The following is a 26194-nucleotide window of genomic DNA, read 5'->3' as shown; positions in this document are numbered from 1 at the left end:
CATCTTTTTTCCGATATGGTGACCAAAATTGGCTGCAGTATTCCAGGTGTGGTCTTACTAGAGCGTTATAAAGCAGTACTAATACCTTGTGTGATTTTGATTCTACGCCTCTGTTTATACAACCCAGGATTGTATTAGCTGTTTTGGTTGCTGCTGCACACGGCTGGCTCATAGTCAAGCGATCGTCCACTAGGACTCCCAAGGTCCCTTTCCCAGTTACTGTTTTTAAGCCGGGTCTCGCCCAAATCTGTATTTGTGCCTTTAGTTAGACTTTGCTTTTCTCTACATTAATTTGGAAGAATAAACCTGGGCCTGATCAGCTGGGAGGAACAGAAATTGTGATCAGAGAGAAGAATATTCTGAGAATATCCGAGGAGAGGAGCCCAAAGGCCTTTGCCGAATGCCTCACAGGCAGTCCTTGACCTACGAGCAGAATTAATCCCCGAATTCCCATTGCTAAGCAAAACAGATGTGAAGTGAGTTTTGCCCCATTTTATGACCTTTCTTGCCAGAGTTGTTAAGTGAATCATTAGTAGTTATTTAGTAACCTGGATGTTCGACGAATGTGCTTTCCCGTTGACTTTGCCTATCAGAAAGTCACAAGAAATGGGTCACGGGATCCCAGGACATTGCAACGGTCATAAATATGAACCGTGCCAGCTGTCAAGGGTCTGCATTTTAATCGTGTGACCGCAGGGATGCTGCGACGACCCCTAAAAGTATGGAAAACGGTCCCAGGTCACTTTTTTTCAGGGCCGTTGTAACTTGGAATTGTCACTAAATGAACTGTGGTAAGTCGAGGACTACCAGCTGGCACAGCTGGGTCAGGCTGCAGCCCCTGGCTCTGATGAAGACGCCCACGGCCTGCACTGACGGATGGTCTTCCTTCCGGCTAATTGGTGTGCGTTTCCCTTCCCCCAACCTGCAGGTCCATTGTTCACCTGGAAATCGACAACCGCCAATGCATCCAGTCGTCTTCTCAGTGTTTCCAGAGTGCCACCGACGTAGCGGCGTTCCTGGGCGCCTTGGCCTCCAGCGGCAACCTGGACATTCCCTACAAGATCGAAGCTGTGAAAAGTAAGTAGACTCTGTTCACGATCCCCTCTGGGACTTGCCTGGTGGGGGGGTCGCAGGGCCTGGAAAGCCGCTGAGGGCATGGTGGGGGGACTTCTCTCCTCCTGGACAGGTTGCTGAGGCCTTCGGGAACAGAGGCTGGATAAATGAGCTTCCAGCTTCATCACTTAACAAGAAATGTGCCTCTGTTTCTTGCTTCTGTAACTCTCCACCTTCTGGAACCTCTCCTCAAATGAAGCATCTTGTATGTAGGATAGTGTCCCAAGCCTATGCAATTAGGATAGGTCGGCCTCTTCTCCAAAGCCCCCAAAGGCAGGACAAGAAGCAACGGATGGAGGCTAATCAAGGAGAGAAGCAACCTAGAATTATGGAGAAACTTCCTAATAGTAAGGGCAATTAACCAGTGGAACGGCTTGCCACCAGAAGTGGGTGTTCCAACACTGGAGTTTTTTTAAGGAGAGACTGTCTGAAATGGTAGGAGGGCCTCCTGCTTGAGCAAGGAGATGGAATAGGTTCCTTCCAATTCTGCTATTGTGTTATTATTATTATTATTATGTTTGGGCATCACAAACACGGGTTTTAAGATATTAACATCAGAATTGGACGTGATGCTGTTCCTTTATTTGCTGTTTGCACTGAAACCCGGGAGGAAAGGTCAGGCTGTTGAAGAGAGACAGGTGGTCCTCAAATATTGGCCCTTCATAAGGTTAACAACAGTAGCAAAAAAAAGGTCATAAAAATATATTCCTTTTCGGGGCCTGTCATTCTGGTGGGAGGGGGGCTGCTTGCTTGGGGAATGTGTTTGCCCAGCTCTTTGAAATGTCCTCCCTTCGTGAGAAAGAAAGGTGGCCTGAAAAACATCTGCCTTATCTCCAGACAATGGAGCCTGAGACCGTTGGGAAACGAAGCCGAGAGAGAGCTTGAGAGGGGCGCTAAATCACTAGCTTCTCAAAACAACCTAGCCTCTATGGATTGCCTGGATTTCAACCAGATGGTTGAACACTCGGGGGAGTGGAAACCTGAATGAGCCATTTGAAGTAACCTTTTGCGCGTGAAATATTTAGACCTTGCTTTGCTCTTCTGCTATCACTGACTCTCAATAAAAGTTCCTTTTGAAGCAATGCCTGTTTCAAGAGTTCTGCTTTCTTGGGAGACCCAGTTGAGGCAGGTCCTTACAATCAGGCAATTACTGACCACCCCATTTAGTGATGGACATTCAGGCCCCAATTGTGGTCCTAAGTTGAGAATTACTTGTTTTAATTAGACCTGCTTGTTTTTTTAATATCTGGCTATGGCTATGAGGAAGCTAATAAAAATCTCAGAAAGGAGAGAATATAAATATTTAAAAAGAAGGAGCATAAACACAGAGGTTATTACTTCTGTTGGCTGATCTTCACATTGTTGTCTATTAAAATATCCATCGAGCATCGAAGCAGTGGAATTTGGGGTTTCCCACCAGTTTTTCCAACAAACAAAACTTGTTTGGATTCTAATCTTTCAGAACGCGAACAGGCCAGTGTTCTTTCAACGTTGGCATTGACATGTGGACTTCAACTCCCAGAATTCCCTAGCCAGCCATGCTGGCTGGGTAATTCTGGGAGTTGAAATTCACAGTTCTTAAAATTACCAAGGTTGAGAAACAGTGGATTAAGTTAATAATGGATTTTATAGTTTGGGGCTAATTCCACCAGATGCAGCTCAATATGCTTCTTGAGTCAAAAGACACAGCACAGGCCCCCGATAACATGTATGTGCCTCGCATGCATAATGTACAACACAACAATCCAATTTGAAATGATGGGCCAAAAACTGTAAAACAGAAGTGATGAAAAGTAAAGAGTCCCTTGAGCAATTAATTGAATGCCTTTTAAAAAAAGAAAATCCCGTTCCCTTGCTCTTTTGGGGGGCGGGGGGGCGGGGCAAATCTCTCAAGTTTTGCCTCCCCTCCAGAACTTATTTCAAAATAATTATTGCTAGGAAAGGAGGGGGGGGGGAACTGTCTCAGACCTTGTAATCGATCAGTGCCATATGAAGAGCTGGAGTGCGCTCTTCCCAAATCCTCCTCAATCCTTTGGACTTAACCGCTCAATGTGGATTCAATGATTTGAAATGGGCTAATCCTTTTTCTCCTAAAGGAAAGAAAGCTTTTTTTCCCCCCAGCGTAGCAACAGAGAGTTTGCAATGCTGATGAATCACGTCGAAAATGACCTCCTCCTCCTCCTCCTCCTGAGGAGTTGGAGAGGGAGGGGGCGAGCGGTGGGGGCCGCTTGGACCTCTTTGGCCCTCAGTTTGCCATCCTCTGGCTGGCGAGCACCTTCCCTCGGTCTGATCGCGACGCTTTTGGCTTTTGCATCGCAGGCGAGACGGCCGATTCCCCCCGGAGCAGCCAGTGGTATCCTATGTATGTGGTGGCACCTTCGCTCTTCCTCCTCTTCTGCATCGGCATCGGCGTTTTGGCAACTCGCAAACGGCGGAGGGAACATGGGCAGCTCTGGTTCCCGGAAGGCTTCAAAGTGACGGAGTCCAGTAAGAAGAAACGCCGGGAACCACTGGGGGAGGATTCCGTGGGGCTGAAGTGAGTAACACCCCCCCTGCCCCCCCTTCCTCTTGTAGGGATCTCCAGGCAGAGGTTGGGATGCCGGCTGGCATCCGGACCCAACTCTTTTTACCCTTTGGCTGATCATCCGGAGAGACGCTCCCTCTCTCTGGCTTGTGCAAAGAGCATTGTGTGGATCTGTCTCTGGTCTCAATGGGGAACCAGGTGGAAGCAGAATAGGATTTATTTGTTGGGGAGGCAAAAAAAAAAGCACCTGCTCATTAACCCAGGTTTGGGCGTGTTGGAGGAGCACAACGTGGTGGGCACTTCCCTCTTCACGGAGACATTGTCTGCGTTATTATTTTTTTCAAAGCATTTTGAATTTTTGCCTCCTTTTTGGGGAACTAGAGACAAGTAATAGTCCTGTGATTTTTCTGCCCCATGCAGGACAAGCTGTAGGAAACACACGGAGGCTGCCTTCTTGGCCCTGGGTGGAGGGCATCTGTAGGAAGGGGGGGCATCGATTCGTGCCATGCTTTGACTTCATTTTCTCTCGGTGGGCGTCCCGGATAAATTTCAGGAGGTCTGTGAATGTGGGTGGGCACAAAAGTCTCAGCTTGTATTTTCACTGTCGGCTTCTAAGTGGACTTAAGTTTTTCATTCAAGAATGACTCCCCGTTTTAGCTCATCTTTAAGTGTATTTCTCGTTATGCATTTTCATGGGTTGATACAAAAGGTCAGATATTATTTGATATTTTTTTAATGCATGAGTAGTATGGACTTGCTTTCGTAAGAGAGCCCGCATGTATTTTATATTTAAGTGCATTCTCCTGAGAAAAGGTCCAATGATAGCTCATTTTAAGAAAGAGAGATATTTTTTTAAAAAAAGAGAGAGAGAGAGAGAGAGAGAGAGAAGGTCTAATGGTTTTACAAGATTCCCAAAGAACTCAAACTATTAAAAGTGAGAACCGAAACCTCTTTATTGTCCAGCTTATAACTCCGGAAGGAGCATTCACTGCTTACACAAACAGCTTGATTTTGTATAGCAAATTGAGAGTACACAACAAGCACGTCACCCAAAACACTCTGTTTGATATTCTGGATCTTAATTTTAATCCCTTGCTATTTTTTCTTTTAACTTGGTTTGACTTCCATATAGAAAGTTTCCAAAATGACTGAATTTCAGGAAGCTGGCATTGTATAAAAGGTTGAAATGCTGGAATAACGGGAAGGTATTTGTATTTGTATTTGTATTTATTAAATTTGTATGGTGTCTTTTTAATTCAGTTTATCTAGCCTTTAGTCGCTCCACTTCATTTTGTTGACCGCAACCGCAGTTTGTCGCTCCACCGTTTCCCGGTGGATTCAATTCTTTGCCTTTTTCTTCCCCCTCTGCCCCAACCCTTTTCCCCCCTCCCAGACCCTTGAAAAATGCTTCAAACGGCACCCTGATGGACGACAACCAGAACGAGTGGGGAGACGAGGAAACACTCAACAGCAAGAAATTCCGAGTAAGTTGGCCAAGGATGCTTCGCTTCTGGGAAGCTGGCTGTGCGGAGACGCGAAGGCGGAAAATTCTCCAGGGTTTTCTCTGTTTTTTTAAACCGCTTCTCGTTCAGTCTGGATTGGGCATTTGGCATTTCTGTCAGAGAAGAAGAGAATTTCACGGAAGGAACGTGATCTTGCAACCTAAAGGACACCCACCCGGCTGTAGTTTAGTCCTCTGCCCCAGCTGTCTGCAGCCTGGGGGTTCTCGGGAGGGGTCGAAAGCGGCCCTAATCGGGGGGGGGTCTTTTTCAGATCGGAAAGTGGGGGGAAGGCTTTGCAAAGATGCCGTGAAAAACGCACCTGTGACAATAGAGGGAGCAAGGAAACTCCAAAACCCGCCCCGAGAGGAAGCCAAACAAAATTCCCAAGCTCCCTAGGAATAAAGTGGGACCATAAACCTGTCTGGGGTTATTTGCTTGATAAGAAAAGGCCGAGAAATGGCAGGACACGAGTTTAGCGCAGGGTGATTTTGCATCTTTGCAGGCCCATCGGTTGGATTCGCGGCCACCCAAGCGCTTTCACGTGGAGAGCCACATCGTGAAAATATACACTCCCCCATTCCATCTTTTTCCTCCTTCGTGGTTCTCTGTGGAAGGAAGGGGGAGATGGAAGGAGGCAGCTGGTACCCTCGCCCCCCCCAAGAGCATTTTGAGAACCAGGGCAGGAAAACAGCGCAAGCCCTGTTCTTGCAGAGAACTGTCTTCAATATTAGGAAAGCGCTTGTCTAACCGTGACATTTTTAGGTGGCCGGTTAAACAGTTTTGCTCGCAGGAACAAAACATGATGCTTGTTGCAGGAGTTTCGGGCATCTCTCTGAAAATCTGCAGACGCCCACCGCTTGATGTGTGGATTTCAAACTTCCAGAAATCAGCTCTTTGAGCCTCTTCTCCTTCTCCTTCCTCTATTCCCTCCCTTCTCCATTTTCCCCTGCATGTCAGGCCACCTGGTTGTACGAAACCAACATCTAAGTAATAGGTTGGAATTTCTGATCTCAAAAGACGTAGCTCCGTGCTGGCCTTCCTCTGAAGCGAGCCTTTTGCAGGAAAGGTGAAGAGAGGCAGCTCCTCACCTGACTTCTCCATCACTCTTCTTCCCCAGTTAGAGGAACAGGTCATGCTGCCCGACGATCAGACTGACCACCGGCAGTGGACGCAGCAGCACCTGGACGCGGCCGACCTGCGCATTTCCTCCATGGCCCCCACCCCACCGCAGGGGGAGATCGACGCTGACTGCATGGACGTCAACGTTCGGGGGCCAGGTGGGTGAACCTTTGGACCTGCGGGCGAACGATAGACCAATAGAAGATCCAGCTGGTAGCCCAGATTCTGGCAAACATCCCCCCTCCGAAGCTCCAGGTGGCCCCTACCCTGCCTGCCTCTCTTGTTTTTAATTTATTTTATTACATTTCATAATATAAAATCCAAGGGACGCGGTGGCTCGGTGGGTTAGGACGCTGAGCTTGTCAATCAGAAGGTCGGCAGTTTGGTGGGTCGAATCCCGAGTGCCGGGTAGCAGAGTAAGCACCTGTTACTCATCCCAGCTTCTGCCAACCTAGCAGTTCGAAATCACTTAAAAATGCAGGTAGAAAAATAGGGACCGCTACGGTGGGAAGGGAACAGCGTTCCGTGCGCCTTTGGCGTCTAGTCATGCCGGCCACATGACCACGGAGACGTCCTCGGACAAGCGCTGGCTCTTCGGCTTTGAAACGGAGATGAGCACCGGCCCCTAGAGTCGGAAACGACTAGCACGCGTGTGCGGGGGAACCTTTACCTTTAATATAAAATCCAAACGAAAATAAAGACAGTAGGGAAATGGGGAAGGGGAAAGGGCGGGGGGAAAGGGTGGAAAAGAATAAAGAAACAGCAACCTCCAACTTTTTTCCGCACAATAGAATAAAAAAAAGGTAAGGCCCCAACTTTTTATTTTTACACATTTCACATATACTAGCCACTTCTGTAACAACAGATCTATCTAATTAGAACATCCTAAAGTCCAACTTTTTTTTTTTTCAGCCCGAGCACAAAGTCTAGAAGGAGTTTCTAAGCAGGAAAAAAAAATAAAAATAGACGTATTATTTTCTTTGATTAAAACAATTTAGTCACCTTTCCATTTTGGGGATTAATAGATCTTTCCATTTTTTGCACATAAAGAATTCTTGCTGCAGTCAGCATGTAGAATGCCACATTTTTTTCCAAGTTCCTTGTCCAGCAGTCCAACCCCGCCTTTTATTTTCAAAAGGCCTCAAAGACCAAGATCAGGAGCCCCTTTTAATTATATCCACTGTCTTCAGTGTTGACGTCTTAATTGTTTATTATTTTCTAGTTTTAATTTTTTTGGTAAAGGTAAAGGTAAAGGTTCCCCCACACATGCGTGCTAGTCGTTTCCGACTCTAGGGGCCGGTGCTCATCTCCGTTTCAAAGCCGAAGAGCCAGTGCTTGTCCGAGGACGTCTCCGTGGTCATGTGGCCGGCATGACTAGACGCCAAAGGCGCATGGAACGCTGTTACCTTCCCACCGGAGTGGTCCCTATTTTTCTACTTGCATTTTTACGTGCTTTCGAACTGCTAGGTGGGCAGAAGCTGGGACGAGTAACAGGCGCTCACTCGGCTACGCGGCACTCGGGATTCGACCCGCCAAACTGCCGACCTTCTGATCGACAAGCACAGCGTCCTAAGCCACTGAGCCACCGCGTCCCTTTTTTTTGTTAGCTACCCTGAATTGCATGGCACGTGAATCTGAATCCCAGTAATAAGTGGAGCTGCGTGGTGAAAACCAAACCATGATGTGTGTATTCTTATCATCTTTGGGCAGTTCTTTCCTTTATCTCTGTTGCAGGAATGTGCAGCAGAAGGCTGGCCAGGGTCAATAGGTTTAAACTGCAGACTTGAACCACTAGGAAAAAAAAAACAGGGGTCCCTGGAGCAAAGATGAGAGGGAGATAATGGGGCAGTCCAACAAGAAGCCCTGGTCATGTGAAGCCGAATGACCTGGGTGCTGGACTTGGTTGCTTCACAAAAGTCTTCCTCTCAAAAGTTGCACAGCGGAGCCCCAATGAAGTCCTGATTCTCGAACCCCCAAGCGAAGCATTTTTTTAGTTCTTGTGGCATTTTTGCTGGACGCTGGCAGTGAACGAAACCAAAGGAGACCTTGAAACTGCCTTCCTCTGTGGCTGCATCCGTGGCTGCCAGTGACCAGACCAGGCCAGGCTAAGACTGGGTTGTTAACTGATTCCTGGGAGGAACGTGGCTTTTGCTTTAGTGTAGACCAGAGGTAGGCAACCTTGGCTCTTTCATGACTCGTGGACTTCAATTCCCAGAATTCCTGAGCCTGCCATGCTGGCTCAGGAATTCTGGGAGTTGAAGTCCACGAGTCATGAAAGAGCCAAGGTTGCCTACCCTTGGTGTAGACGTTGCGTTCGTCCCTAAGGCGGAGGATTAGTTCAAGTGTGGCGTCTTTGATGAAGACGGCTGGGTGCCGGCGAATCCGAGTTAAGTGTGTTCCTTCAGCATGGCTACCAGGCTGCCTCTGGGAACAGTGCAATTGTCTGATGTCTCTCAGTCTTGGCCACTTTTAAGACACACAGAATACAGAGTAACAAAATGGGAAGGGGCCTTGGAGGTCTTCTAGTCCAACCCCCTGCTCAGGCAGGAGACCCTATACCATTGCAGACAAATGGGGGTCCAGTCTCTTGTTAAAAACTTACAGCATTGGAGCATTCCCAGCTTCTGGAGGCAGGTTGTTCCACTGGTTAATTGTCCTCACTGTCAGGAAGTTTCTCCTTAGTTCCAGGTTGCTTCTCTCCTTGATTAGCTTCCATCCCTTGCTGCTTCTTCTTTTTATTAAAGAGTTTTACAGATACATTTTAAACATAAAACCCATCCCACCCCCACCCAATTTCCCCTCCCTCCCCCTCCACCCCCCGACTTCCCAGAGCATAATACAGGGTATTGACCCTAACAGTCTTATACTATAGTATGCTAACTATAATAACACTTTAAATCCTATCGCACTTTAACTCTGCTTAAAAATAACTAAATAATAATAAATCTTATAAATCTAATACTTATTCAAATGCTAAATGAAACTTTTTAGTCCCATATTTATTCTGAATGTGATCAATCCATCTTCTCCATTCCAAGATATATCTTTGTTGCAAATGGTCTTTCAAATATGCTGAAATTTTTGCCATTTCTGCCAGGTTCGAAACTTTTAAAGTCCATTCTTCTATAGTAGGCAAATCCTCCTTCTTCCAATATTGCGCTACTAAAACCATCCCTTGCTTCTTGTCCTGCCTTCAGGGGCTTTGGAGAAGAGCTTGACTCCCTCTTCTTTGTGGAAGCCCCTGAGATATTGGAATGCTGCTGTCACGTCACCCCCGTTGTTCACCGTTGTTTGCTGGATGTGGATTTGAACTCCCCAATTCCCCAGCTGGCCCGTCCTTCGGGCTGTTTTGGTTGACGGCTGCTCTTCCTGCCTTGCCAGATGGATTCACGCCCCTGATGATCGCCTCCTGCAGCGGAGGAGGGCTGGAGACCGGCAACAGCGAGGAGGAAGAGGACACCCCCGCCGTCATTTCGGATTTCATCTACCAGGGAGCCAACCTGCACAGCCAAACGGATCGCACGGGGGAGACGGCGCTTCACCTGGCAGCGCGTTACGCCCGTTCGGATGCGGCCAAGCGGCTGCTGGAAGCCAGCGCTGATGCCAACATCCAGGACCACATGGGCAAGACGCCGCTTCACGCAGCCGTGTCGGCAGACGCCCAGGGCGTCTTTCAGGTCAGGCTGGTCCAGAGTCTCAGGCTGGGAGATGTTTCTGCCCTCCTTTCCACCAAAACCGGGGTGGTTGACACCTCAGCCCTTTCGGCTATCTGCTAACCAGGGTCCTTCTCCCCTCCCGGGACAGATCCTGATCCGGAACAGGGCCACCGACTTGGATGCCCGCATGCATGACGGGACCACGCCCCTGATCCTGGCTGCCCGCTTGGCGGTTGAAGGCATGCTGGAAGATCTGATCAGCTGTCACGCCGATGTCAACGCTGTTGACGATCTAGGTACCGGTGGATTCCCCCAGCCTTCCCCGAAAGGTCTGCACAAAGGAGGAACGGCCTGCTTATGGTCCCCCCTCTTTTTTTCCCTCCAGGCAAGTCTGCCCTGCACTGGGCTGCGGCCGTGAACAACGTGGATGCCGCCGTGGCACTGCTGAAGAACGGCGCTAACAAGGACATGCAAAATAACAAGGTCAGTGGGACGTCCCGGTTGAAGTCTGGGCTGCCAGAGACCCCCAACTCAGTGGAACTGCCTTTGGCTCACTTCCTCCCTCTTCTTCCAACATAATCTTTTTTGGGGGCGGGGGTGTGGAGTGAAAATGGCAGGTGGCCTCACGGATTGTAGAGAGGGAGGGAGGTGAGCTGGACAGAGATGGGCCAAAGGAAAAACGTGGCTCAAATTCAGAACGGGAAACGGGCCCGAGCGAGCGTCTCAACAAGACGCCTCCTCAGTTCACACAAGTATTTTACAGCCTTTCTTGCCAGAAAAGTTGGTTAATTTAGTAGCACGGCTATTAAGCGAATCTGGCTTCTTCCCCATTGACTTTGCTCGTCAGAAGGTCCCCCAAAAGGGGGGCGGGGTTGTCACGTGAACCCGGGGTGCTGCGACCGTTCGTAAATATGAGTCAGTTGCCGAGTGTCCGAATTTGCATCACGTGACCAGGGAGATGCTGCAACAGTTGTGTGAAAAAACGGTCACGGGTCATTTTCCCCCAGTGCTGCTGTAACCTTCAACGGTCGCTAAAAGAACTGTTGTAAGTTGAGGGGTGCCTGTTTCTGCATGTACAGAGTCAGTTTGGTGGTGTGGTTAACGCACCACACTAGAAACGGGGAGACGGCGAGTTCTAGTCCTGCCAGAGGGAAGGAAAGCAGCTGGGTGACGGTGGCCCCTCGCTCCCTCAGGGCCTTCGAAAGAGGCAACGGGGTCCCCTTCTGAAAAAGCCCCTTCCCCTCAAGAAAGCCTTCCCACTCGGCCTCGCCCCAGGCCAAGCAGCGGTGGACCCTCGTTAATTTGGGGAGGGGTCTGACCTCCTGCTTTCCTGTCTTTTAGGAAGAGACCCCCTTGTTCTTGGCAGCCAAAGAAGGGAGCTACGAAACGGCCAAAGTCCTCCTGGACAGCTTTGCCAACCGGGACATCACGGATCACATGGACCGCCTGCCCCGCGACGTGGCCCAGGAGCGCATGCACCACGACATTGTGCGCCTCCTGGACGAGTACAACCTGGTGCGGAGCCCGCCCCTGCACAACGGGCCTCTGGCCACCCTCTCTCCGCCGCTCTGCTCGCCCAGCGGCTACCTGGGCCACTTGAAGCCAGGCCTGCAGAGCAAGAAGGCCCGGAAGCCGAGCACAAAGGGGCTGAGCTGCAACGGGAAGGAGCCGAAGGGGCTCAAGGCCCCCCGGAAGAAGTCGCAGGAGAGCAAGGGCTGCCTGCTGGATGGCTCCGGCATCCTCTCCCCGGTTGACTCCCTGGAGTCTCCACACGGCTACCTCTCGGACGTGGCCTCCCCGCCTCTGATGACCTCCCCCTTCCAGGCCTCCCCTTCCATGCCCCTCAACCACCTGCCCGGCCTGACAGAGCCCCACCTCAGCATCAGCCAACTCAACCTGGTGGGCAAGCCGGATCTGGGCCTGGGGGCCGGACAGATGCAGTCCTTCGAGTCGGGGCCCCCCCGCCTGTCCCACCTGCCCGTCTCCAGCGCCAGCGCCATCCTGGGTGGGGCCTCGCTCAACTTCACCCTCAGCGGCAGCCAGTGCGAGTGGCTGAACCGCCTTCAGAGCAGCCTGGTGCCCGGCCAGTACAACCCCTTGAGGAGTGCCCTTCCGCAGGCCACGCACCCGGCCAGCCAGGCCCTGCCCCACGGGCTGCTGGCCCCCCTGCACGGCGGCCCCCCTCTGCCTCCCATGATGACCTACCAGACGGTCCCCGGTGGCCACCTGCCCACCCACTCCCAGCCACACCTGCTGCAACCCCAGCAGCAGCAGCAACAGCCGCCCCCGCCACAAGGCCACGGCGGGGCCACGAACCCTGCCCCGCAAGGGGGGGCGAGCTTCCTCGGGAACGAGCTGGGCCAGGTGGAGCTGCAGCAGCCCATGAGTGGCGGCGCCCTGGCCGTCCACGCCATCCTGCCGCAGGACACCCAGGTGCTGGCCACCTCCCTGCCCCAGGCGCTGAGCACCACCCAGTTCCTGACTCCACCTTCCCAGCACAGCTACCCCTCCCCCATGGACCACACGCCCAGCCACCAGCTCCAGGTGCCCGACCACCCCTTCCTCACGCCTTCGCCGGAGTCGCCGGACCAGTGGTCAAGCTCCTCCCCCCATTCCAACGTCTCGGATTGGTCGGAAGGGATCTCAAGCCCACCCACCAGCGTGCAGCCCCAGGTGGGGCGCATCCCGGAAGCTTTCAAGTAAGGGGGGCACCTGAGCAACATCCAGGCGGCTGTTCTGGGAGATGGACGGACGCCGTGGCTGAACTGGAGAAACCCTATTTCTTCCTTTTTTTAAAAAAAATATTTTTGCATACATTGTAAGTGGAAATGTCGCTGTGTTCTTCCTTCTTTTTTTAGTATTTATTTATGTACCTTTTATGTGAAAACACTGCCGTTTTATTTATATGTTTGGTTAAAGAATTCCATGGGCTGCATTCGCTATTCCAAGAAATAGAAAATCTATTAATGGGGACTTTTTTTAATTGACACTTTTTTTTTAAAAAAAGAAAGAAACGTTTCTATCATGCTTTTTTGCCTAGAGAAACATTCTTCTGTAAAGCTATAAGATCCATGATAGTAAAAATGACACGTATTTATTGATCGGGATATTTTTTTTTCCCTGTTCATTTTTTTAAAAAACAGAATAAAAAGGGGAGGGGCAATTTTGATTTTTTTTTTAAAAAAATGTACCTATGTGGGGAAAAAATAATTTAAATATAAGTTGATGGTTTATTTTTAAAGAGCGCTTTAAAATATTCCCTTGGTGTTGATGCTATATAGATATATCAGTTTTCTACATCAGCTTTTAGGTGTGTGTTAGATTCCCTCCCAACATTCCTAGCTAGCGTGGCGGATGGGAATTTGGAAGTGACGCAATGCACACTTGGGCAGTCCAAGGATATGGGAGATCCTTTGCAACTTTAAGGTGCGTCAGTTCCAGCTGAATTCCACACACACTGATATAGGGATCACGAATCTTTGTATTAAAGTTTCAGTATTACATAGTTCATCCATCATTTTGCGTGAAGGCTGAACTCGTTCCTCTATTTATTTTAAGTACTGCCCATGAACAAAAACCAGGATCAGAGGTGTGAAGCTGCAGATGGGTTCCCAATGCTTCTTCCCTGCCTTCCCCAGATGTGCCCTACTTGTTGCGAGTGTCAAAGGAAGGGAAAAGCTCCAGTGGGTCAAGCATAGAGTAAGAAAGTAATAACCCTTCTGTGTGTGTGTGTGTTGTTGTTGTTTTTTAACAAGGCGGCTGTGATCCTAACTCAGTCTTGGGCACTCTACCTAAGACAAAGTTAACAAGAAGAGAGGTTGGGATAATTCTGAAGACAAGGGGAAGGGTCAGTTGCCGGATCCAGCAGGAAGAGGCAAACTAGTAATCTCCGTAGGGCCCCCCAAGTGGGAGCAAGACATGCGTGGCCTAGAACCCATCAAGAGATGGAGATGGCAGCCATTCATTTCCATGGGAAGGCGGGATTGGAATCCTGCTCCCACCCTTTCCTGGCCTTTCCGGTGCTTGCGTGTTATCTGGCAATGGGTGGTGGTAGACCCGTAACTTAGGAAGACCCCAGGTTGGGAAGACTAGTGGAGGTTGGGAATGAGAAATAATGGAGGGTTTCCATGGGTTTAAAGCCTACGGAGTTTCTCAGGTCATCCAGGTCATGGTTGTCCCAAAGGTGCTTGTTCAAAACGCAACTGGACTTGGTTTTTACTTGGAAAACGTTTCGCTTTTCATCCAAGGAGCTTCTTCAAGTTCTGACCCATCCATTCATAACTCATGTTCCTGCACGATGAAGCAGAACTGAAGAAGCTCCTTGGATGAAAAGCGAAACGTTTTTCCAAGTAAAAACCAAGTCCGGTTTGCCTTTTGGGGAAAAAAAAAGCGCCTTTGGGACATGGCTTTTAAAGGGCACCACCCCCACCCCCTTCTAGAGACAGCCGCTCTAGAGAGAAAATTCTCTGCACTGACCAAAGTCCAGGGCAGAAGTTCCAACCTTTCTGCCAGTCTCCTGGCCTCCAAAATGCACTTGAGCATTCCTGAGCCAGGTCAGGGTCTCGAGGCAGCAACACCCGGAAGCTTTAGTCCTTGCGGATTAAAGACCCTCTTTAATCTGTCTAAAAAGGGACGCGGTGGCTCAGTGGGTTAGGACGCTGAGCTTGTCGATCAGAAGGTCGGCAGTTTGGCGGGTCGAATCCCGAGTGCCGCGTAACAGCGAGCGCCTGTTACTCGTCCCAGCTTCTGCCAACCTAGCAGTTTGAAAGCACGTAAAAATGCAAGTAGAAGAATAGGGACCACTACGGTGGGAAGGTAACCGCGTTCCGTGTGCCTTTGGCGTCTAGTCATGCCGGCCACATGACCACGGAGATGTCCTCAGACAAGCGCTGGCTCTTCGGCTTTGAAACGGAGATGAGCACCGGCCCCTAGAGTCGGAAACGACTAGCACGCGTGTGCGGGGGAACCTTTACCTTTTTACCTTAATCTGTGTTGCATCCCCCAAGACAGCTGGAGGTGGCTGGAGAAGATTGGGCACCGCTTCAGAATTGGGGTCTCTAGAGGGGAAGGCGGGGAGTCCTTAGGCAGCTGGAAGGAGCCAGTGTGGAAACCACAGGGATGTGGCCTAGCAAAACTTCGCCACAAGCTGACCACTGCTTAATAGCATCAGCTTTTACCCAGCCTGTGTCCAATTTCAGAAAGCTGTTTGCTGGGATCCTCCTAATTCTCACGACAGAATTGCCATCAGAAAGCGGGGAACTCAGTTTGTGTCTTTCGCCCAGAAAGAGCCTCTTGTTTTTTTAAGAATCGGCAGCATTGTGTTTGCGATGGTTTTATTCTCTTTTTAGAGAAAGGGAGATTGGGGCCAGCAAGTCCAAACGGAGCAGCTGAACTTGTATACAAATAAATATATATATATACACAGTATGCGCCTATGGCAAAGCTAACGTTTTGTAAATATGGAGGCAGTTGTGTGTTTTTTGGTTTGTTTGTTTTTTTACATAAAACGATATGGGTGGATTTTGTTTAAAAAATCTATAAACGATTAAACCGAAAGAAAGCGTTGCACCGGTGAGGGGTGTTGAAAATATTGCTGAAAAGGAAAAAAATAAAACGGGGTTAGCTGGCAAGATTGCAAACCTGCGCTCGTGTCCTTTGGAGTAAATGCTATAAGCAGTCCTTGATTTAGTTATTAAGTTTATTAACCATTGGAAATTACATTGGGGGGGAAAAAGTGATTTATAGCCTCACGCTTACCGAAAATCTCAGCGTGAGCAAAATTCAGGCCTTTTGCAACCAACAGATGCTTGCGAGGTCCTGGGGTCAGGAAGTCGCTATTTGCACCTTCCCAGCAGCTTCCAACAAGCAACGTCAATTGGGGGGGAGATGGATTTGCTTAATGACCACAGTGGTTCACTTAATGACTGTGGCAAAAAAAGGTGGTAAAGTTAGATATAACTCCGTTGAGTACACTGCTCAGCAATGGAAGCTCCGGTCCCGTAACTTTTAAAGGAACATCCTCTGAGAGAGAGGCCCAGGTAGGACTGATCTGTAGCTGCGTGGGCAGTGGACTTTGCAGCAAGATGGTACATATTTTCACGAACTGTAATCCTGGGGAAGATGTTCTCCACCCTTTGGATGTTGAACACACTGGTGCCCTCTCTCTTGGGGAATCTGATCCTCTCCCAAACTTCCTTTTTTTTTTTTTGCTTGGAAGACCTCTGGAGGATATAGGAAAGTGCTGGCACATCTCTGCCAAGTGATTTTTAACACCCCTCTTGGTGTCAGATCTTTTTATGTTTTATAAATTAGACTGTAGTTTATATGTAAGTCGGAGAGATGTGGGAGGTTAAAACGAGCGAACCTGTAATAAATAAAAAACGCCACGCAAAATTGTAGTTTGCAAAAATGATGCCTTTTATTTTATTTTGTTAAATGATTTGCAATAAACTATGCCGGTGGGCATCTTAGAAGGTCGTGATCTGGCTTTTCTTTCAGATTAAGCCATTTAATTCAGGGAAGGAAATGGGTGGGGTCTTTCCCGACACGGGCGGGGGAGTGGGTCACGAAATCCTTAAAAGCATTCTTACATTCTTATTTCAGTGAGATGAAAAATTTAATTCTCTGCGTTGATTGGGAGAGATATTCCTCAGAGCTCATTAAGGCAATACCTTTAGTCGGCTTGACCAAAGGTCTACCAAGGCGCTGTACCTTTTCTAGTTTCCAGAAAACTTAATCATGGAGATTAGTTGGGGGAAGAAAGAAACAGTTGGGAAAATGGAACTGATCTTGAAGTCATCTGGGGACATCACACCAATGTAAAACGGGAATGGTGAGGTACTTTATATGTGCAATCTGGAACTTATCTTCTGGTCCAAACGTGTCAGGCCGTGATATGAGCAAATAGAAATCTTGCTGGGAAAAATCACAAGTAAATGTAACCCTACCTTTTTTAGAAAAAATCCCCAGCTATTAAAAATCAGTGATTTTCATCCAATGGAGAATTGGACCTCTTGACCCTGGAAAACGAGAGAAATCGATCCCCATGTTTACACTAATAAAAATCAGTTCCTGGTAATTTTACAGATAACAGACATGTCATATTTTACAACAATACAAAAAGTGCGCCATTAGCTGCCTTCATTACTTTTTCCAGTCCGGTCTAATCTGAGATTTGCAAAGCTATAGGTAGTAAATGCTAAGATTTTATTTGATGTGATAGTAAACGTTCGTCAAGGCCAAGTTATTATTATTATTATTATTATTATTATTATTATTATTATTATTATTATTATTATTTATTTGTATACCACCCTTCTCCCGAAGTTCAATAAGGTGACCAAGGGGGGTGGAGTCAGACCCATGAAGTGTTGCAACATTGAGTACTCAAGCCTAAAGTAAGAAACTTCAAAGCAAAAACAAAATTAAACAGATTTCTTCTAAAGCAAGGATTTCCAATCAGACTCATCAAGAAGTGAAGATCTGGCAGATTTTCAGTTGCATTTTTAAAAACTAGGCACAGAGACATTTTTCCCTGCGTGCCATCACTCCGGTGAACACCTAATACTTACAGTACTATCTAATGTCCATGTGTGCTTACCCATGTAGTATGGCTGTAGTATTAATTCATCATCATCATCTTGTCTACCCACTGCAGGATGAAGGCATCTTCCACCTGTTTCCAACCCCTGCAATCCTGGGCTTTCTTTTGCCGATTGGGTCCGCAACTTGCTGATGTTGTTGATCCGTCTTGTTTTAGGTCTCTCTTATGGATGCTTTTGATCAAGTGGGATCCATTCTAGGACTGCCTTGATCCACCTGCCCTGGGTTTCTTCTTGCTACGAGACCAGCCCATTTTCCATTTCTATTCTTTTACTCTCTTGATGGCATCCTATACTTTCGTTTGTTCTCTAAACCATTTGCAGGTCTTTCTATCTTGTCTTGTAATGTTGAGCATGTATCTTTCCACAGCCCTTTGCACCACTCTCAGCTTTGTTGAGGTTGTGTTGTGAGGTTAGAATCCATGTTTCGCTGGCATATGTTAGAACAGGTATTATTATCTATCCTTATTATCTTCCATTCTTGCCCCTCTTACTGGCATTATGATTATCATTAATCTGTTGCTTTGCACGAACATTTAGAGCTTCTGCACCTGAGACAAATTCCTTGCGTGTCTAATCACAGTTGGCCAAATAAAGTATTAAACTCAATTTCATTTCAAAGCTTTTCTGACCATTCAAAATGTCAGGTCAAATCCCTCCTATGCATATCTTCCTTTGATTTAAAGTAAAAGTACCAACGATGTGTCAAACTGCAGTATTGTTAGCTTTGGACATTATCATCACTGGAGGTTTTCAGGAAGAGACTGGACAGCCCTTTGTCGAGAATGGTACAGGTAGTCCTCAACTCACAATCACAATTCAGCTCAAGATTTCTGTTGTTAAGTGAGACATTTGTTAAGTGAGTTATGCCCCATTTTATGACTTGCCTTGCCACAATTATCAAGTGAATCACTACGATTGTTAAGTTAGTGTAGAAAGGCCCCACCCTCCCCAGATTAAAATGTTCTTTATTCTTAATATTAAAAGAGGCAGGATATTATATTTCCCCAAAGGAGAAAAATCTTAGCTGCCCCAGTCTTTCTTAAGAGCCTCAAGCAAAAGCCTCATGTCTTTGGAGATGGATATTTTGTACCTATTAAGAAAGACTGGTCCAATCTGTTCATAAACAAAACACCTTCAGCCCCCCACAGCTGATGGGATTAAGAATTCACATTCGCCCACCCAAATTCTAAGGACCGGACATGGCCTTTAGGATGTAATAGGATTAACCCACCACCATTAGACTAGCAAAAGACACAAGACTCACGACGTTGCACAACCACCCTGAAGCATCTCACTCAGAGCCCCATAAAGATCCACCCACTCTCAACTCCATTTCTGTCCCAGAACTGCTTGTTGTTGCTGGTTCTGCTCATCAATAAACAGGAACCTTCTTTCCTAAGCAGCCTCCATCTTTATTTCCAGCGTCTTAGCCTCCATTTTATTGACTCCTGGCTTGGAACGGGACCTGATTTTTCTGTCAACATTAGTAACCCGGTTGTTAAATGAATCCAGTCTCCCCATTGACTTTGCTTGTCAGAAGGGGATCACACGACCCCGGGACACAACGACCGTCGTAAGTACAAGTCAGTTGCCAAGCATCTGAATTTTGATCACGTGAGCGCGGGGATGCTGCAACAGTCCAAAGTGCGAACAACGGTCATAAGTCACTTTTCCAGGGCTGTTGAAACTTTGAACAGTCACTAAATGAGCCTTGGCTGAGCAGTGGGCTAATGCCTCCTTAAGTAACACCAGCTGCCTGCCATTAGTGCAGGTTCGCGTCCCACCAGGCTCAAGGTTGACTCAGCCTTCCATCCTTCCGAGGTTGGTAAAATGAGGACCCAGATGGTTGGGGGCAATTAAGCTGACTTTGTAATAATGCCGCTTGGGGTGTGTGTGAAAGCCCTAATAAGCAGGCATATACATAGAATGAAGGCTATTGCTAAGCACATTGATTTGTGCTTAGAGTGTAAGCCGCCCTGAGTCTTCGGAGAAGGGCGGGATATAAATGGGATTAAAATAAAATAAAATAAAATAAAATAAAATAAAATAAAATAAAAAAATAAAATAAAATAAAATAAAATAAAATAAAATAAAATAAAATAAAATAAAATAAAATAAAATAAAATAAAATAAAATAAAATAAAATAAAATAAATAAATAAATGAACTGCTGTATGTTGAGGACTTCCTGTATAGGGTCTCCTCCTTGAGCAGCAGGTTGAAGTAGATACAGGGGTAGGCAACCTTGGCTCTTTTATGACTCGTGGACTTCAACTCCCAGAATTCCTCAGCCAGCAGGGCTGGCTGAGGAATTCTGGGAGTTGAAGTCCACGAGTCATACAAGAGCCAAGGTTGCCTACCCCTGGACTAGAAGACCTCCAAGGTCCCTTCCAAATATTTCTGCTGTTCTGTTAGCATGCTCAGAGGCAAGCCGGACTAGGCCCCGCCTTCGGGGATTGCAAGCTCTTTCCCCCTCCCTCTGCCAGAGCGACAGGTTGCAATTGGCCAGGAACGAAAATGCTCGAGGGCTTTTTTTGCCGAGGGCAAGAAAAGGTGGACACATAGGGACACTTCCGGTCTCTATTGGCAAAGCCGCCTAGTTAGAGGAACCGCTCTAGCCCGAAGCTCTTTGTCGACGGATATTACGTTGCATCTGGAAGCAGCTGTTGAGACATTTAAATAAATAAAAAAAAGGTTTGACATGTCTCCGTAGAGATATAATCAATATAGACGATATCTACAGTCTGAATCAGAAACTTGCGAGTCCACGTTGCACTCTTCCAGGGGCCTGACCTCGGAAAAGAACGCACGTAACGTGCGACAAAAGCAAACGCACCGAAACGTTTTTCAAGGAGCGATTCCGCGGCTGTCACACGGGGACCCACGTCGGCGTGTGCTGCCGCTTTGGGTTCTGATCTAATTGTGGCAACGGCTGGATTCTGTGGGGGAAAACGACTCTCCTTTCGTAGCTCTAGAGCAGGGGGTAGGCAACCTCGGCTCTTTTAGGACTCGTGGACTTCAACTCCCAGAATTCCTGCGCCAGCATGGCTCAGCTTGGAAACCTCTCCCTTTCCCCTCAGGATAGCTGGCTCAGGAATTCTGGGAGTTGAAGTCCACAAGTCATGAAGGGGCCTAGGCCAGGGGTAGGCAACCTTGGCTCTTTTATGACTCGTGGACTTCAACTCCCAGAATTCCTGAGCCAGCATGGCTCAGCTTGGAAACCTCTCCCTTTCCCCTCAGCACGGCTGGCTCAGGAATTCTGGGAGTTGAAGTCCACAAGTCATAAAGCGGCCTAGGTCTAGGCCAGGAGCAGGCAACCTCGGCTCTTTTATGACTCGTGGACTTCAACTCCCAGAATTCCTGAGTCAGCAGGTCTCAGCTTGGAGACTTCTCCCTTTTCCCTCAGCATGGCTGGCTCAGGAATTCTGGGAGTTGAAGTCCATGAGTCATAAAAGAGCCGAGGTTGCCTGCTTTAGTGCAGGAGTGGGCAGCGTGCCTGCCGGAGTGCAGGAGTGGGCAGCGTGCGTGATGACGTCACGCGCGGGGGGGAACGTGACACGTCAGCGCTGCCGCTGGAGCCGGATGTTGCAAGATGGCGGCGGCGGCGGCGGCAGCGGAGCTCGCGGCGGCGGCGGCGGCGGCGGCTGTGGCGACCGAAGGACCCGGCGGCGCCGGCTGCGCTTGCTGAGGGAGCCGCTCCAGGTGACCTCCGGGTTTAGGAGCGCCGCCGGGGATCCCGGGCCCGGCGGCGGCGGAGGGCGGAGCTTGATGAGGCGACGGGAGGGTAGGAATTTATTAGTTTATTAGTTTCCTGAACCAGGAATGAAGCCTCCTGGTTCAGGAGAAGTCTATCTGATGGGTAGATTTTTTTATTATTATTTTTTTTTACGCAGCGCCGGTCATCGTGGCTGGTTGCCCGTTTCGGGCAGGATGGGGAGCAAAGGTGGCCTGGCAAGGACGAGGGAAGAGGCGGCACGGCTCGATGTGCCACGTCTGCTCCCGGTGGTTTTGAGACCCCCCCCAGGTCCCTTCAGGCCAGAGTTGGTCCCCTTGCCCAGGTGGTCCTCGGCTTACATGCAGAATCGAGCCCAAACTTTCTTTTGTTTAGTGAGACGTTTCTTAAGTCAAGTTTTGCCCCGTTGGACGACCTTCCTCGCCCCAGGTGGTGAAGTGAATCTGGCTTCCCCATTGACTTTGCTTGTCAGAAGGTCGCCAAAGGGGATCGATCACGTGACCCGGGGAGGGTGGGGGGTGGGGAAGACCGTCGTCAATCCAAACCCGTTGCCAAGCGTCCGGATTCTGATCAGGTGAGGATCGTGGGGAGGCTGCAAAGGGGGTAAGTGTAAAAAACCCCCCCAAAAAACGGACCTAAGTCGCTTTCTTCAATGCCGTTGTAACTTTGGACTGTCGCTAAATGGAACCGTCGTAAGTCGAGGACGACCTGTGTTTGATCTTTCGCTTTTTTTATTCCACGGGGTTTGCGGAGGAGCCCAGCCTGATGCTTTGGGACCCATAAAGCAGAAACGCCAAGAGACCGAGCGAGGAAGAGGAAGGTGCCGAGCGTCGAGTTGGCTTCTTTGCCCGAGCAACCAAAGCCGAAGGAGCCCGGCGGATGCTCCCGCCCAGGAGTCCCGCTCAGACGCCCAGTAGAGTTGCTGGGGCAGGGATGGGTGACGGAGTGCAGAGCCACAGGCGGGGGGAGGGGCTGTGAACCCTGGGCACAATGCACAGTCTCCGAAATGCACGGTGTGCAACACGTCATGCGTCGGGTACTGGAATGCAGGCAGCCCTCGACTTACAACAGTTCATTTAGTAACCGAAGTTGTAACGGCACTGAAAAAAAAGGGACTTGTAATCATTTTTCACAGTTGCGGTCTTTGTAGCTTCACCATGATCGTGTGACCAGAATTCAGGTGCTTGGCAACTGTCTCGTATTCATGACAGCTGCAGTGTCCAGAGGTCATGTGATCCCCTTTTGCAACCTTTTGACAGGCGAAGTCAACGGGGAAAACAAATTCACTTAATCAGGTAGGTAGATAGATAGATAGATAGATAGATAGATAGATAGATAGATAGATAGATAGATAGATAGATAGCCTTTTGGGCACCAGGGTTTAATTAAGCTGACTTTGTAATAAAATCGCTCGGATTCGGACCGGTTTGGACTCCAGCTGGGCAGAGTCAGGCGATCAGGACACGGGCGGTCTTGTCAACGTTATCTGGGAAGAGTTTGATTCTGTGACCCCTGATGAAGTGGACAGGATTATGGGGAGGCTGAGCTCCTCCACATGTTTGTTGGATCCGTGCCCTTCCTGGCTGGTTTATGCAGCTAGGGAGAGGACATGAGGCTGGCTCCAGGCGGTTATATCTGCTTCTTTGAGAGAGGGTTATTTCCCCACCGTCTTGAAGGAGGCGGTGGTGAGACCTCTCCTCAAGAAGCCTGCCTTGGACCCAGCTGTATTGAACAACTTTCGTCCAGTCTCCAACCTTCGCTTTCTTGCGAAGGTTGTTGAGAGTGTGGTGGCGCATCAGCTCCCTCTGGTCCTGGATGAAGCGGATTATCTGGACCCCTACCAATCGGGTTTCAGGCCCGGGTACAGCACGGAGACGGCATTGGTCGCTCTGGTGAATGATCTCTGGAGGGCTCGGGACAGGGGATATTCCTCTGTCCTAGTCCTATTAGACCTCTCGGCGGCTTTCGATACCATCGACCATGGTATCTTGCTGCGGCGTCTCAGGGGATTGGGAGTGGGAGGCACAGTTCTTCGGTGGTTCTCCTATCTCCTGGGACGTTCGCAGTCGGTGTTGGCAGGGGGGCAGAGATCGGCCCCTAGGTCTCTCGTTTGTGGAGTTCCTCAGGGGTCGGTTCTCTCGCCTCTCCTGTTCAACATCTACATGAAACCGCTGGGTGAGATCATTCGTGGTTTTGGAGTTGGGTATCATCAATATGCCGATGATACCCAACTTTTCTTTTCGACCCCAAACCACCCCAGTGATGCCCTCGCTGTGATGTCCCGTTGCCTGGAGGCGGTTCGGGTCTGGATGGGGAGGAACAGACTTCAGCTCAACCCTGACAAGACTGAGTGGCTGTGCATTCCGGCATCCCGGGACATTCAAAATGTTCCATCTCTTTCTATGGGGGGTGAGCTCTTACCCCCCGTGGATAGGGCTCGCAACTTGGGAGTCCTCCTAGATTCACGGCTTACCCTAGAAGATCACGTAGTGGCCGTGACTAGGGGGGCTTTTGCCCAGGTTCGCCTGGTGCGCCAGTTGCGGCCCTATTTGGACCGGGATGCCCTGTGCACGGTCACTCATGCGCTCGTGACCTCTCGCCTTGACTACTGTAATGCTCTCTACATGGGGCTTCCCTTGAAGACCACTCGGAGGCTCCAACTGGTACAGAATGCGGCCGCGAGAGTTGTCTTGGGAGTTTCCCGGTACTCCCATGTTACACCTTTGCTCCGCGAGCTGCATTGGTTACCAGTTGTCTTCCGGGTGAGGTTCAAGGTCTTGGTTATGATCTTTAAGTCCCTACATGGCATGGGTCCGGGGTACCTCGGGGACCACCTGCTGCCGGCTTCAACTCCCCTCCGCCCTGTGCGTTCCCACAGAGAGGGCCTCCTCAGGGTGCCTCCGGTCAGGGAATGCCGACTGGCGGCCCCCAGGGGGAAAGCCTTCTCTGTGGGTGCCCCGGCTTTGTGGAACCAACTGCCGGTGGAGCTCCGGACGGCATCGGACCTCCGAACTTTCCTTCGTGGCCTGAAGACCCATTTGTTTGAATTGGCCGGTCTGGCCTGATGGGGGAGCTGGGTTTTAAATTGTCATTTTAGATTGTATTATTGTTTTTTAATTGGGCACTGATTTAATCTTTGTTTTAACTTTTGTATAGTACTGTATTTTTTTTATTTATATGCCCTGTGAACCGCCCTGAGTCCCCAGGGAGAAGGGCGGTATATAAATTAAATAAAACGTAAACGTAAACGTAATAATGCTGCTTGGGGGGCCCCGAAAGCCCTAATAAGCAGGCATATACATAGAATGAAGGCTATTGCTAAGCACATTGGTTTGTGCTTAAATTGTAAGCCGCCCTGAGTCTTCGGAGAAGGGCGGGATATAAATGGGATTAAATAAATAAACCAGGGGCCAGTTCCATGGAGAGAGGTTTTGCCACAGAATGGAGGGCGTGTGGTTTTGTGTGCTGCCTGAATCTCGTGGATGGGGCTTTGCTTGTTTGTGAAGACTGGTTGCTGGCATGCTGCGGCCCAGTACTGGTCCACAGACCGGGGGTTGGGGACCCCTGAGATAGATAGATAGATAGATAGATAGATAGATAGATAGATAGATAGATAGATAGATAGATAGATAGATAATCTTTATTGTCATTTTTTACTGTGGGCACATTGGCACACATTAAAAATGAAATTCTGTTGCCTGCTCTCAAAAAGTGTTCACGTACATAACACACCTATAAATATGCTATATTACATACATATGTAATACCTACACCTTACATATAAATACATAGAAATGTTAATCGCTGTCCATCTTGAGTATGTAGCGGCAAGTGGAAGCTTGAGAGTTCACAGGGTTGATTCCGTATGGAACAAAACTGACCGAATCTGGATGTTCTGTTTCTGATACCGCGAAGCCCCCTCCCACGAGGTAACAAGGAAAACAGCTTGTGAAGAGGATGTGTAGGGGGGTCAAGCCAGGTTACTAACTTATCGGCTGCAGTGATTTGCTTACCTGTGGCAAGAAAGCTGGTAAAATGGGGCAGAACTCACTTAACAAACGTCTCACTTAGCAAAAGAAATTTTGGGCTTAATTGTGGTCATAAGCTGAGGACTGTGTCTGGGTTTTAGCCTTGGCAGTCTGGCCCACATTAAAAAATGGGGTGCTTTTTCCTGGTGCCTTATCTCCGTGCATCCACGCCTCGGGCAGCTGGCAAAGGAGTGGAAGAATCTCGTTCCAAATGCAGGGTGATATGCATGGAGTGTTGTCCAGGCCAGATCCAGGCTCTGTCTGAAGTCTTAAGCCCATTTCTTTGGATTTGAGACGACGTAAAAATAACGGTCACTCGGAGGGGAATGAGGCCACCGGTGGATGTGGGGTGCTGCAAACCCCTTGAGAAGTTTGGGCATACATAAGCCACATTTGGAAGGCTTACGCAATGCTTGCAGCGAAGTGCAGTCGTGGATTCTGAAATATCAGGATGTTCGAGTAGAGCATGTTTCTCTTGGCCTTCCCCTACTGAAGTTAATGTTCTCCACAATCGGATGATTAGTTGAGTAATTACATTTCCTTGGTGAGTGGAGGTGCGTTGTTTTATGTTGGCTTCAGAGTTTGAATCGTTGGTCTTGCTAGAGGCATAAACCACAGTCGTTTGCTGTTGCTCAGACTGAACAAGCTTGGATTGAGTTGCCAGTGTTTCTGGAAACGGGGGGGGGGTTCTCTTATCACACAGCAGAACTCTGATCTTTTCCTTTAAACTGTAAACCTACCCGTAATTTCTGTTCTTTTTAAATTACTATGAATGTAATTATTAATTAAACCTAATGTGGAAAGTTCCTTATAAATAATGTTAACAGTACCTCTCTTCCCTCTCGTAAGAGGCTTGTTAGGTCTGTTCGTGGCACTGAAGGGAGAATAAGGCTGCTTTTTAATTTTTTTTTGACGC

General features: G+C 48.7%; 2 protein-coding genes across 7 annotated transcripts in view; both read left to right on the top strand.

Annotated features, from left to right (window-relative positions):
• The window catches only part of NOTCH1 (notch receptor 1), a 106925-nt gene extending 90520 nt beyond the window's left edge, over nt 1–16405 (top strand). The window contains exons 27-34 of the mRNA XM_083375013.1: nt 929–1077; nt 3433–3649; nt 5031–5121; nt 6257–6416; nt 9640–9935; nt 10063–10210; nt 10300–10397; nt 11256–16405. Coding sequence (XP_083231139.1) covers nt 929–1077; nt 3433–3649; nt 5031–5121; nt 6257–6416; nt 9640–9935; nt 10063–10210; nt 10300–10397; nt 11256–12617 — 2521 coding nt within the window. The 3' untranslated portion in view covers nt 12618–16405. The remainder of the gene's footprint in view (nt 1–928; nt 1078–3432; nt 3650–5030; nt 5122–6256; nt 6417–9639; nt 9936–10062; nt 10211–10299; nt 10398–11255) is intronic.
• A 4709-nt stretch (nt 16406–21114) lies between these two features.
• Nucleotides 21115–26194, top strand: part of SEC16A (SEC16 homolog A, endoplasmic reticulum export factor) — a 60508-nt gene continuing 55428 nt past the window's right edge. For 5 of the 6 annotated variants that reach the window (XR_014493903.1, XR_014493904.1, XM_083375016.1 and 2 more), the window contains exon 1: nt 21115–21219. The gene's annotated coding sequence lies outside the window, so the exon portion shown is untranslated. Of the gene's footprint in view, nt 21220–21352; nt 21377–26194 lie in introns of those variants that run through there. The other variant, XM_083375015.1, reaches the window with a different exon arrangement.

Source organism: Vipera ursinii (genome assembly GCF_947247035.1).
Source record: "Vipera ursinii genome assembly, chromosome: 16".
Taxonomy (NCBI): Eukaryota; Metazoa; Chordata; class Lepidosauria; order Squamata; family Viperidae; genus Vipera; species Vipera ursinii.
Note: the sequence above shows the minus strand (reverse complement) of the source record. Positions and strands in the feature narration are given on the sequence as shown.